Source organism: Pithys albifrons, chromosome 22 (assembly GCF_047495875.1).
Source record: "Pithys albifrons albifrons isolate INPA30051 chromosome 22, PitAlb_v1, whole genome shotgun sequence".
Lineage (NCBI taxonomy): Eukaryota > Metazoa > Chordata > Aves > Passeriformes > Thamnophilidae > Pithys > Pithys albifrons.
The window spans coordinates 3,471,708-3,485,054 of NC_092479.1; the positions used below are offsets into that span (position 1 = coordinate 3,471,708).

The 13,347-nt window shown below is 47.3% G+C and overlaps 1 protein-coding gene across 1 annotated transcript in view; it reads left to right on the forward strand.

Annotated features, from left to right (window-relative positions):
• The window catches only part of TMCO4 (transmembrane and coiled-coil domains 4), a 38,591-nt gene that overhangs the window by 9,239 nt on the left and 16,005 nt on the right, over positions 1–13,347 (forward strand). The window contains exons 4-11 of the mRNA XM_071575565.1: positions 749–776; positions 2,795–2,927; positions 7,352–7,449; positions 7,972–8,115; positions 8,598–8,717; positions 9,983–10,147; positions 11,340–11,476; positions 12,907–12,991. Of these exons, the coding sequence (XP_071431666.1) occupies positions 749–776; positions 2,795–2,927; positions 7,352–7,449; positions 7,972–8,115; positions 8,598–8,717; positions 9,983–10,147; positions 11,340–11,476; positions 12,907–12,991 (910 nt within the window). The remainder of the gene's footprint in view (positions 1–748; positions 777–2,794; positions 2,928–7,351; positions 7,450–7,971; positions 8,116–8,597; positions 8,718–9,982; positions 10,148–11,339; positions 11,477–12,906; positions 12,992–13,347) is intronic.

The following is a 13,347-nucleotide window of genomic DNA, read 5'->3' on the forward strand; positions in this document are numbered from 1 at the left end:
ATCTTTGGATGAATTTTTTGTGTCCCCAGAGGGCTGAAAGATTCCCAGGGAAATTCAGCTGTGCTGTGTTTGTGTGTAGGAGAGGGAAGCAGCTACACTGAGCCAGTGCTTAGTGTAGTCACATAAGGAGCTTAAAATTTGTCCCATGGCAATAAAAGAGGAGAACACAGTGGTAAAAACACTGCCCTCTTTTTCATGGACTCATCTATAGAAACAACCTACAGAACTGATCTGTTTTTCTGGGTTTTTTTATGCTGAAGAGCCAACACAGAAATCTCTCGGTCTTGACAGGTGGCCATGAATTTTGAGTTATCTGTGTGAGCCCTTAATCCAAAAGAACTTTGGGATAGTTCAGCCTTACTGCCTGAAGTTCCACTGGAGGAACATCCACACCTGTTGCTCATGTTGAAAATGTGAATATATCTGAGTGTGCAGGGAGCAGAGAGGGAGGACTAGAGCCCTTAGAGCCCTGTTTCTCCAAATTTGGAAGTCTGGTGTAAGATCAGGGGAACTCATAATAAAAAGTATGGGATGTTTCAGCATCTACCAAGTGTTATCTACTTCTGACCAGCCCTTTGGACAATTTTATATTGATTTTCTCTGTGCTGCCTCACTGAATTGTAGCTTTAATGAACTGAGATGCTGCAGTAATTAAATCAGTCTGATGGGTTTCCACACCTCCATTTTGATCCCCCCAGGCCTTTATCATCAGTTTTAACTTAAATACTCTCTTTTTTTTTCTCTTTAGGACCTTCTATCCTTCTCTCTTCGAGATGGTAAGTTTACTTAGCAATTATTCTTTGTCTAAATAATATAGATGAGTTTATATGTGATCTGAGCTCAAAAAGCTTATAGTGCCACTGTTTCATCTCTGGCTAAAACAGCACACTCTCTTTCCCTGCATCTCCCTCAGGAAAAACAACTATTATATTAGGAATGGTTAATAATACCCATTGAAAACTGAAGGGCTGTTCCCCTCTTACCTTTGCATGCAAACAGATAAAGGTGCTGCTGGATTGGGGTGGTTTTTCTCCAGTGTCTCCAGGGAACCAGGTGACCTTTCCCTCTAGGAAAGCTGTTATGAAAATCTCAGCCTAACAAATTTTCTGCTTCTTGCCTAAAATGAAAAAGAAAAAAATATTCAGGGTATAAATTCCAGAGTGTCCCATGAAGACCATTATAAATAAATGGGATTTTACTCGTCCATTATATTACACATAAAACAATTTTCTGGTTTGCAATCCATAACATGGATTAGCCTGATAAAGTTAATGAAATAAAGACTGCCTACTGAACAAAAGGTTCATTTCTTAAAGGAGCCTGGTTTCTATCACTGCTTGCATTTCTTAAATCTCTGTGTTTTAACATGTTCTCACAAGAAGGAACTGATCAGCCCGTTGCACTGCAGAGCAGTGAGACAGAACAAACCAGGTTTTGTTCTTGCTTTATTTTTAATGGAAAATTGGCAAGTCAGTTATTAGAAAACTGCTTATTTTGCTAAGCTGGAATTTAAAAGAAATGTATTTCCAAGCCTGGCTGAGTTAGTGCCAGGCTGGCTGAGGAGGAAGCTCAGCAGTGTTTTGGCAGCCACAAACAAGAAGGGGACTTGTTAAAACACCTGCAGGGACCTGCAGGACGTGGCAAATATCACAAAGGAACAAAGATAAATCCAGTCCTTATTTCTCAACTAAGCACAAATCTGACCAGTGGTGTCATTAAAGGCTCCTTAATGAGTTTGGTATCTTGGTAATGATGGTAATAAATAAACCAACAATAGATTGCCCAATGCCATATTTGCTGTGTGTGCAGTGGGGATCATGAACATCCTTTGTCGTTGGGTCTTGCTGGGATCTTCACCCACCCTGAGACAAACAATCGTGTTTTTCATCCCAGACTGCACCAAGAACCCTTTATAAAAGCCCAACATCAGGAAGCAGCAGGTGCTGCTGAGAGAAGTGGGTTAGAAAAGCCAGAGTTGGCACAAATAATTTAAAATCTATTACACTTAAAATACCTTTTCTTGAAGAACACCTGCTTACAAGCCCAGCAGAAATCAGCTCTGCTCTCTGGGCTTGTCTGAGTGTCCTGTCCACTCCTGCATCTCCTGCAAGGGACTACAAAAGCAGACAGTTGTCAGTGGTGCTGCTGGGGGAGCTGGTGTGTAGTTTTACATTCCAGAGCAAGTTGCCAACAAGATGAATTGAATGTAAAGCTTTAAATGGAGGTGCATTTTTACAAAATGCCACCTGGTGCACTTGGGATGTGCTGTGCCCAGTTCCCACATGGATATGTTTGATAATTCCAGTTAGCACTGGTTGTGCTGCAGCATTTCACAGGATGACAACAAGGCAATATTCTCTATTCACAGAATCCCAGACTATTCTGAGTTGGAAGGACCCACAAGGATCATTGAGTCCAACTCTTAAGTCAATGGCCCACACAGGGGATTGAACCCACGACCTTGGCATTGTTACAACCAAGTTTTAACCAACTGAGCCAATTTCTCTGTTGGGAAGATGCCAAAAGCCTTTGCCACAAGGGGTGGAGACCAAAGGATTTGAGACTCTTTTCCTGCCCTAGAGGCATTACCTGCTGTGGTGGCTCTGTTCTCAGGGAAGAAGGATCTTCCATTTATCCCTCTCATCTCAAGTTCCAATATATGGAAAACAAACAGGACTGGGGGAAGGAGCCAGGGCTGTGTGTGACATGTCCCTGCAGCCCAGCTGAGTGCTCTGCTCACTGTTTCATTGGTGTGATCACACTGACTGCTTTCCTGGCCTTCCCTCTCTTCAAGGGTACTATGATGCTCGAGCCAGGGTGCTGATCTGCCACATCAACCTGCTGCTGAGGATCCCCCTGGAGGAGCTGGAAGTCCTGGAGGAATCTCTGCTTGAGAGCCTGAAGGAGCAGAAAGAGGAAGAGTCAGAGTAAGAACATTTGTGTTGACTGTCAAAACAAAAAATGCTGCCAGTGCTTGAAAGCTTAACAGTAATTACTTGTACCTAAGTCCAGTCTCTGATTGTTCCTGCCATGGCTCTTACTGTAATCATTTATGGCTTGATTAGGGTTGCAGAAGCCTCACAGCACTGAGAAGCAGGAAAGCTCAGCATTCTTAAAATCAGAGCTGAGCCAGCCTTGCAAGGTGGTAAAAGCTGCTCCACACTGAGCTGCCTCCTTTCCCTGCTCCAGCTGCCTCAGAAGCTGTAGATTTTGCTGAAATCCATCACAGATCTTGTGTCTCTTCTCTCCTGGCCCAATACCCTTCAGCTGCCCATTTCCTGTGGATCTGTCCATCTCTGTGCCTGTTTGGATAACTCCTGGTGAAGGGAGATTTGTGAGGACAACACTCTGTATCTTCAGATAGATTCAGACCCAAATCCTAATTCTCTGTTATCAGATTAATTCTCTTAATGAGCACTTCTTAGATGTGAAACAGCCAAAAAGTTGGTATCTGTAAGAAATGTGGTATCTTTATATTCTGCTTATCAGGCAGGAATTATGGGGCAGTGTAACAAGATCTGGGGCAGTAAACACGTCCGTGGTGGACTTTTCAGGAAAATATTTTTATCTGTCAACTCAGCAAACAGGTTATAAGATTAACCTGTGTGCTAATAAAGGCTTTAATTGACACCCTCGTGACATGGTCCAGCTCAGATGTCACCGTGGGGTCCAGCATGTGATGGGTATCTTTTATTTATAGCTGTATTTATGTAAAGTTATAACTTTATAGTGTACTGTAAAAAGGGAAAGTCAAAATAATCTCAAAGATCATGGATTGCAGGAGCAAGGGTTGAAATATTAATGGGGGCTGTTTTGCTCTGGCTTGTGGAAATAAACTCAGTCCTGGGCCTTTAGGCTGAGTCTGATAATGGGGAGAGAATTATGGTGCATATGAAGAGTGTGGCTTTCAATCCCTGCCACCAGCCCAATGGGGTTCCTGAGTGTCTGCTGAGGAGAAAGCCATGGATTTGTGCCTTGTTCTTTGCCCAAATTGCAGGCATGGAAGTAAACATCTGTTAGAAGAGAGGGAAAGGACAGATCTTTGTAGTGAGAGGATTCCAAGGCTGCAGTTTGAACACATTCATTACTGCAGTGCTAGAACAGGGCTGACATTTGTGGGGAATCCATGACCCTTTGTTTGGTTTAAAGTCAGGAGTCAATGGGGAAAGGAAACAGAATATAAACCTGTCACCTCCTCGACTTCACAGATTTCTGGGGTTGGGAATGCCAACATGTGCTCGGGATGCTTCCATTTTCACCATCCACTGGAACAACCAAACAGGAGGTTGGCAGCTCCTGCAAGGTGTTTTCACTGGGATTTGTTAACAGGAGGGTTTGCTCCTGCCTGTGCTGCTGGGGATGTGTTGGATTGAGGCCCAGAACCTGCAAGATTAAATGTACAATCCTCTATAGGACAATGCTCCCATCACTTAAATCCACACTACTTGCACCAAACACATTCTGACCTGCAGGTATGAACCTTCCTTTTGTACACAGTCCTGTAAGAAACTGGGAAACATCACATCAGGTGCTTGTTAATGAGCACTCCTGCCACTTCTCCTTTGCAAAGTGAGCATTAAACAATCTCTGAACCTCATTTGTGGCTCAGGCCAGAAGCTGCAGATCTGAGCTCACTGAGGGGAGAGAAGTACCAGAAGCAGCAGTTAATTACTGCAGTGGATTAAAGCAGCCTGGTAATCCAGTGATAAGGGGAATGGAGAAGCCATTAGGATGCATTTCTGGCAGCTCCAGAAGGGAAACAGTGACAGGTAAAACTTCTCCTGACAGTAATTTTATTTACTGCATCGTCAGGCAGGATTTGGCTGCTGCTGCTTTCTCCACACAAACTGCTCATTATTATAATGGAATCCAGGTTAGACACATTCCACTCTCTCCTGATTGTTATTTTCAGCCTGAGATGCAGCAGAGTGACTGTAAAAGCTGATGAACCACAGGTAGAACAGGAATTGCTGGGCACTGCCAGCTTAGGTATGAACAGTCTGACTAAAGAGCTCCAGGAGCAATTTTATCCAAAGCCAGGCATTCAAATCAGTGAGTGAGGCACAGAGTGGGGCACAGGGCAGGAGCAGAGGGCACGGCCTCAGGCTGGGCCAGGGCAGGGCAGGGGGCACAGCAGCAGGAATTGCTGCCTGGAAAGGGTGGGCAGGCACTGGCAGGGGCTACCCAGTAAGGTCTGGAGTGCCCAGTCCTGGAGGTGCCCAAGACAGGACTGGCCGTGGCACTCAGATCTCTGGGCTGGGGGACAAGGTGGGCATCGGGCACAGGGTGGGCTCCAGGGGCTGGGAGGGCTTTGCCAAGCTGGGCACTGGGAACAGGGTGAGCTCCATGGGCTGGGAGGGCTTTGCCAGGGTGGGCATTGGGCACAGGGTGGGCTCTGTGGCGTGGGAGGGCTTTGCCAAGGTGGGCATTGGACACAGGATGGGCTCCATGGGCTGGGGGACAAGGTGGGTATTGGACACAGGATGGGCTCCATGGGCTGGGGGACAAGGTGGGCATCAGGCACAGGGTGGGCTCCAGGGGCTGGGAGGGCTTTGCCAAGGTGGGCATCGGGCACAGGGTGGGCTCCAGGGGCTGGGAGGACTTTGCCAAGGTGGGCATCAGGCACAGGGTGGGCTCCAGGGGCTGGGAGGACTTTGCCAAGGTGGGCATCAGGCACAGGGTGGGCTCCATGGGCTGGCAGGGCTTTGCCAAGGTGGGCATCGGGCACAGGGTGGGCTCCAGGGGCTGGGAGGACTTTGCCAAGGTGGGCATCAGGCACAGGGTGGGCTCCAGGGGCTGGGAGGACTTTGCCAAGGTGGGCATCGGGCACAGGGTGGGCTCCATGGGCTGGGAGGGCTTTGCCAAGGTGGGCATCGGGCACATGTTGGGCTCCATGGGCTGGGGGACAAGGTGGGCATCAGGCACAGGGTGGGCTCTCTGGGGTGGGAGGGCTTTGTCAAGGTGGGCACTGGGCACAGGGTGGGCTCCATGGGCTGGCAGGGCTTTGCCAAGGTGGGCATCGGGCACATGTTGGGCTCCATGGGCTGGGGGACAAGGTGGGCATCAGGCACAGGGTGGGCTCTCTGGGGTGGGAGGGCTTTGCCAAGGTGGGCACTGGGCACAGGGTGGGCTGAATAGGCTGGCAAGGCTTTTCCAGCCTCAGGGATTCTGGGATTCCCTGAAGGCCCAACACTGTTTTGTCCACTGTGGTCACACAGAAATGGCTGGAGAGGTTTTTCTCTGCAGACACTGTTTGTGGAAGGTGCCCCAGGATGGGTTTTTGCAGGATCTCTGTGGAGGCAAAGCCTCTGTGCCACGCAGGCCCCTGGGAGTTGTGCCCAGTGGGACTCCAGTGACTCAGGGATGGCACCCACTGAGCTCCATCCCCTCCTGCTGTGCTTCACAAAGCCACAAATTGTCTGGGACTCGTGGAAAATTGTCTTTATCAAAATTACAGTGTGCTTGGGGGGCTCCAGGAAGGATTAGGCAATTACATGGGTAATGAAAATCCACAATTAGGCTGGGATTAACAGGGAAAATATCCAAGTTTGGGAGCAAGATAAATTCTTACATTTCAAGGCCTGGATTAACCACCAGAAGGAACCTGCCTCTGCAAACAACTTATTGCAGAATCCTCTGTTTCCCCCACTTTCCTCTGAAGTCAAAGCATTTCTTGTAAGAGAAAAGCCAAAGGCAGTGGAGAGAAGTCAAAAGTAGTGGCTAAGAAGTGACATTTGTTCTTTTTAGGTTTATTTACATCCTTCTGATAAGCTTGTTAAAATACAGCTTGAATGCACCCAGACAAAAGAACTAATGACTGTGTTTAATTCCTATTTTCTTATTATATTGTGTTGTGCAATTAGAAAGCAGCTCAGTATAAACACTGTTATTGGGAAATAGTTTAATTGCATCTCTGTTTCTTAGCACAAATTACCCCTATTCCCTTTTGTTTCAAGCACTTTTCCCTCTTTCTCCTGAGCTTTCCTGTGGTTTTTTAGGACACGTAGGCAGCATATAATTAATAAAATGCTGTTGACTTTTTGTTCCTTTTTTTTTTTTTCCACAAGCTTCAGCCCTATTAGGAAAGGTTTTCCAAGTAAGTAACATCTGTTGGCTTTTGTCAGCAATTAAATCGTTTCCATTTAAATCTGTGGTCCATTTAATCCATTCAGTTTAAATCTCTTAAATCCATGCCCATAAATCTCAGTGTGGTGTCACAGTCCACACCTGCATGTTCCTTTTTACTGTTCCCAGGAGGGAAATTACACTGAGAAGAATAAAAGCAGATTTTGATGCAGAATTATCCATTAGGGTTTTTCCTCAGTTCTTGTGCTTCTAATCCCCCCAACAGATCTGCAGAAGTCTCTAGAAAAAAGAAGGAAAGAAGGAAAAAGCTGAAGAGGTACCTGCTGATTGGTCTGGCATCTGTTGGGGGTGGAACAGTGATAGGTGAGGCTGCCCTTGGTGTTTTGGGGACACAGCACCAGGGACAGGGGGGTCTGAATCCCAGAAAAGTATTTTCAGCCACTTGAAAATAAAACTGAATTAGCTGGGAAAATTATTTCAGTGTAGCTTCACTGTCTGGGGGAAATACTAAATTGAGGTTGTCACCCTTACAAGTGTTGTCTCCTCTTTTGCTCTCCTGTTATAAGAGGATCAGATCTTCAACTCTCAAATCAAAAGAAGTGAGATTGGATCAGTGTTTCCTGAGAAAACAGGGCACAGCTCAGCCCAGTCTACCACACAGTCCATCTTTGACTTGGAAATTATTTTTACTGAAGTCAGTCAAAGAATTTGGGCAGAAATTCAGGGCCTGGGGAGGGTCTCAGAAAGCCCCTTTATTGGGGATGCCAAAAGCCCGTGGTCTGTGCCCTTCCAGCAGCATGAGCAGCTCCCTCCCAGCACAGGGCCCTGCCTGGCTGGGTGCTGTGAGGGGTGGCTGGTTTGGTGACATCCCTGTTGCCCCCTCAGGTCTGACAGGGGGTCTGGCTGCCCCTCTGGTTGCTGCAGGAGCCGCCGCCATCATCGGCAGTGCCGGAGCTGCTGCCCTGGGATCCACTGCTGGGATTGCTGTCCTGGCATCCCTCTTTGGAGCAGCAGGAGCTGGTCTGACTGGTAAGAGAGTGACCTCATGGTTCTGAGCCACTGAGGCCCAGGGTCATGTGTGAAAATGCACTTCATGACTTCACTGAGCTCTGCAGAGCAAGGGAAGGGATTTGAGGTGCCAGCTGGGAAGTTTTTGTTTCAGTGCTGATTAAGGTGCTGTGTGACCAAATAGGGAAAGAATATTTGGTCTGTGGTTAGTGAAGGAAATGAAAACTTGCTGCTTTGGGTTAGAAAGATGCTGCCCTGGAGAGCAGCAGCTGTTACAGAAAAAAAACCCTTCTGCTGGATTCCCTCTGATCACACAAGCTCAGGAGGACCATGTTGGCTCCTCACCAAGCTCTAAGCAATGCATGGACTTGCTGGGGGCTTTGGAAAGGAAAATATCCCTATCCAGATTACCCAATTAATTTCTTAAGGAATTTCTGCTGTTAGCAGAGTGTGTCCTTGCTGTGCCATCTCTGAGCCATGTGTTTCTGCCTGGCTGTTTGTAGGATACAAGATGAAGAAACGTGTGGGAGCCATAGAAGAGTTTGAATTCCTCCCACTTACTGAAGGGAAGCAGCTTCACATCACCATAGCAATCACTGGCTGGCTGTGTGCTGGCAAATATGGTAAGAACATGGGGAGGAAACCCAGAGGAGCCTGAAAAGATGGGGCTGTGTCCACTCCAGGCTGTGTTTGTGCCCACAAGGTACCAGGTCTACTCCTAATTTCCATGGCCTGGGAATTAAACTACATCAATTCTCACCATAAGACTTTGGTGAGACTTTCCAGGGAAACAGAGAGAGGGCAGGGAATTGGGTAGTGATAGGAATAGTGATAGTTTCTGTTAATAATTGCTGCATGGTCTGTTGAGGAAATGATTTCCAACACTAGTACCAAGTCTCTCTGAGACCTTATGCTTATCCTCCAGCAATTAACAGAAAATAGTGGGGTTTTTTTCTCCCTATATCAGGCAGCTAATGAGGTTTATTGGCAAGAAAGTTCTGCCAAGTAAATCCTGTTAAGCACAGCACTCAAAGGTGACTTCCAGGCAGCGACCTTGAAAGGTCTGTAGTGTTGTATTTTCCAGGATAGCTTGTCATAAAAAATATGTCACCTGCTTGCCAATGTGTTCAGCAACCTGACTGAACAACTGCCAGTTTATTGAGAAGCATCATAATTAAACTGGATATCATGAATGCAGCAGGATGTCTCTGCCCTGTCACTTGCCAGGGTGCAGCTCTGCTGTCACAGGGAGGATTTTTTTCACTTTGCAGTGCTGTGCTTTGGTTTTTCTCATTGTCTGCTTGCCAGGGGTCCAAATCCTCAGGGCTGGAGGGCTCCCAGGCACTGTTAGAGAGAAAAGTGTGTCCCTCCAGGAACCTTTTTGTGTCTGTTTGCCCTTAAAAGGGAGTTACAGATGACACACATTCTTCTTCCATAACTAGCAATGTGCTAGAATGTTTTAAAGAGCAAAACTAAACTGTCATCCTTAGTCCTCCTTCCATGAACACACTCCCTCAAACAGAGGGGCTGAGGACAGGAATTTTATGGAATTTGCCACCTTGTGATTTTGGAGCTGCCAGTAGCTGCCCATCTGTGTGTTCCCAAATCTCACAGTCCACTGTGGGGCTCTGGTGCCACTTTAGTCAGAAGCTGCCTTCAACCTGCCCTGCAACATTTGGGGAAGGAACTGTGTGGGAAGGGTTTTAATTAATTCAGATGACAATCCTGCTCTGCCCTTTAGCATTGATCTGCCATTAATAGCATTGCCAGAGTATTCCATGTCCTGCAGGTTCTGTTCTGATCCTCTGCTGGGCTCCTCCTGCCAGGAGTCAGCTGGTGTTGTGGTGTTCTCCCTGAACATGAATTCCATGCTTGCATCCCTTCCCAGGGAGCTTCACAGCACCGTGGAGCAGCTTGCTGCAATCGAGGGAGCAGTACTGCCTGGGCTGGGAATCCAAGTACCTGATGGAGCTGGGCAGTGCCCTGGACACCCTGCTCAATGGCTTTGTGAACATGATGGCTCAAGAAGCCCTAAAATTCACTGTCTTGTCAGGTAAGAACCTAGATTGTATTTATAGAGTAGCTTTTGAGCCTTCTTAAAGAAAGAATATTCCTAAAGAAGGAATATTTTGGAGGAGGCCGTGTTGGCACCGCCCTGCAGGAGTGACCTGAGAGCCTCCTCCACCACACCTGTAATTTAGCTCTGCTTTCCTGGATGGCTGAGCCACCACACCAGTGACTTCCTCTGCTGAAATCACAGCTGGAAACACCCTCCCTCAAGTGTGACTGTTCCCTTCTCTGTGTTATTACACCCCTTTACTGCTGTACACAAACCTCAGGTTGTGCTCACCCACAGCCTCTGTTTGGGGTCAGAACATCCCAGGCACTCAGCAACAGGACAAGGGGGCACGATGGGCTCAAGCTCTGCCAGGGGAGGTTTAGGTTGGATATCATGAAGAAATTCTTTGCAGAGAGAGTGCTCAGGCATTGGAATGGGCTGCCCAGAGAGGGGGTGGTTTCCCCATCCCTGGAGGTTTTTCAACTGAGCTTGGCCGTGGCACTGAGTGCCATGATCTGGTAAAGGGACTGGAGTTGGACCAAGGGTTGGACTTGATGATCTCAGAGGTCTCTTCCAACCCAAGTGAGAAGAGCAACAAGGCTGGAGAAGGGACTGGAGCACAAGTGCTGTGGGGAGAGGCTGAGGGAGCTGGGGGTGTTCAGCCTGGAGAAGAGGAGGCTCAGAGGTGACCTCAGCACTGTCTGGAACTCCCTGAAGGGAAGTTCTGGCCAGGTGGGGGTTGGTCTCTTCTCCCAGGCACTCAGCAATAGGACAAGGGGGCACGATGGGCTCAAGCTCTGCCAGGGGAAATTGAAGTTGGAGATGAGGAGGAAATTCTTTGCAGAGAGAGTGCTCAGGCATTGGAATGGGCTGCCCAGAGAGGGGGTGGATTCCCCATCCCTGGAGGTTTTTCAGCTGAGCTTGGCCGTGGCACTGAGTGCCATGATCTGGTAAAGGGACTGGAGTTGGACCAAGGGTTGGACTTGATGATCTCAGAGGTCTTTTCCAACCCAATCCATTCTATGTTTCTATGATCACATTCCTCCTTACCTTCAGCCCAGCAAAGCATTTCTCAGCTCAGCTCTTGAGAAAGAAGAACTGGAAATGACCAGAGCTCCTGTGCTTTTGTCTTCAGTGAACTGTCCTGCTGTGGGTGTTTTCTGAGCGAGCTCTGTGTGTGTTGCAGGGATCGTGACAGCCCTGACGTGGCCCACGTCGCTGCTGACTGTGGCCAGTGTCATTGACAACCCCTGGGGAGTGTGTCTGCACCGCTCTGCTGAAGTGGGCAAGCACCTTGCACACATCCTGCTCAGTCGACAGCAGGTAACTGGCCGGGAATCATCCAGGAATAACAGCTGGAATAGCCCATGGAGTGAATTTCATAGTCACGCTGGTTACCTGTCGAGTGGCATCATTCCAGGGAGACAAATTTAATAAAATAAAAGCTGGTTCTCTGGGGAAAAAGAGCAAGTCCCAAGTGGATCAGAGAAATCCTGCTGAGATTTGTTCCTCTTAACCTAAAGCTTTACTAAATGAGGAAAGGAGAGATCCAGGTCGCAAGGGACATGTCTCACTGCCAGACCCACTCCCCCCGTGGAAACTGGAGAGCAGGAAGTCAGGATAGGTGAAAAGGAAGGGAGAATACAGAGTGTTAAAAGTATTCATTGATCATGATGAGGCTCCAGTAAAACAACCTGAGAGCAAAGTGAGTGGCAGCCAATGCTCCGAGAGCTTTGCCTACAAAGACATGGAATGGGCTGGTACCTGAGGGAAGTGACAGAAGCTATTCAGTCTCCCTGAAAAGGCTTGAAAAAAGACATTTCTGCTCCCCAAACACCTCCCATCACTTTCTGGGCTAGCACTGGTTTTTGCTGGCCATGTGCTTATCTCACACTGGCCCACAGTGATGCAGAGGAGCCTGAGGGGAGCTGTGGCCCCAGGGCTGTGTCACAACAATGTGCAACAGCAGAACAGAAACAAACTTGATTCCTCCTAAAATTCCCAGCCCAGGAAAGCCAATAAACTTTATTTCAAGCAAGCCCTTTGTTTTGCTCGAGGGCATTTGTTACTGCCTGTTAAGCATTTGCTGCTGTGAAAACACACATTCCAGCCAGCTGCAGAGTCTAAAACTAGTTAGTGTGATGTGTAGGGTGTCCATCACACACCTGCTCCCTGGATGCTACAAAGACCATTTCTCATTGATGTTGGGATTAGGCTCCCTTTGATCTTACAGAAAATCTTATTAGGCTATTCAAAATAAAAGCTTAAAGCTGCAAACCCACATCATTTTTTATAACCATCACACGGTGCTGCTGTCAGTCAGTCTGAAATCTGGAAAGGGTCAGTATTTTTTGTGTTACAGCTTCTTCTTCTGTTTATTGAAACATTTTTAGGAATATTTTGCTCCTTGAATTAGCTTTTCATTTGAAAATTTCAAACCAATGACAGCATCTGGTTTGGTTCTGCTTGAAAGATCTGCTTTGTTGTTAGTTCTAATCATTGAATTCTTTCAACTGATCTTCAGGACATCAAAACATACCAAATGCTCAGATAAGCAGAATCCTCCACATTTAACTGGGGATAATTTTGAGGGGACATAAACACTCTGAAACCAACCAAATTGCTCAGGTGTTTCAAAGCTGATGCACAAGCAGGTCCTCTGTGTCTCAGGCTCTTGGGCATCCCAAGGCCAGTGTCTCTTTCCAGGGCTAAAATAGCATTTGATGGTATTTTCCCCTTTCTTCCTTTCTCAGGGCAAGAGACCTGTCACACTGATTGGCTTCAGTCTGGGTGCAAGAGTCATTTACTTCTGCCTGCAGGAAATGGCACAAGAAAAAGGTAAAATTCACCTGCCAGCCTTTTTCTCCTTTATTTTCCTGACTGCTGATAGAGGAGTTTTTCTTCCAAGAGAAGAGTTTTTCTGGAACAGAGCTCTGCTCTTTTAGGATAGGACAAAACCCTTTAAAAATGTTTTGAAATGCCTTTGGAGCCACATTCTGGATCCCCAGTTCAGAGGATTAAATCCTCTGCCTTCACTCAGGGTGCTCCAGTGGGTCAGTTTGGTCTGGAAACAACAGTTTGGCATTTGGATCATCTGGAGCTGCCCACGTGGCACTGAGATCCTGGCAGAGGATGCTTTGCCTTTCTTGGGAGCTCTCTCAGCTTTTTTATCTGATTCCCTGAGTCCTCCCTTC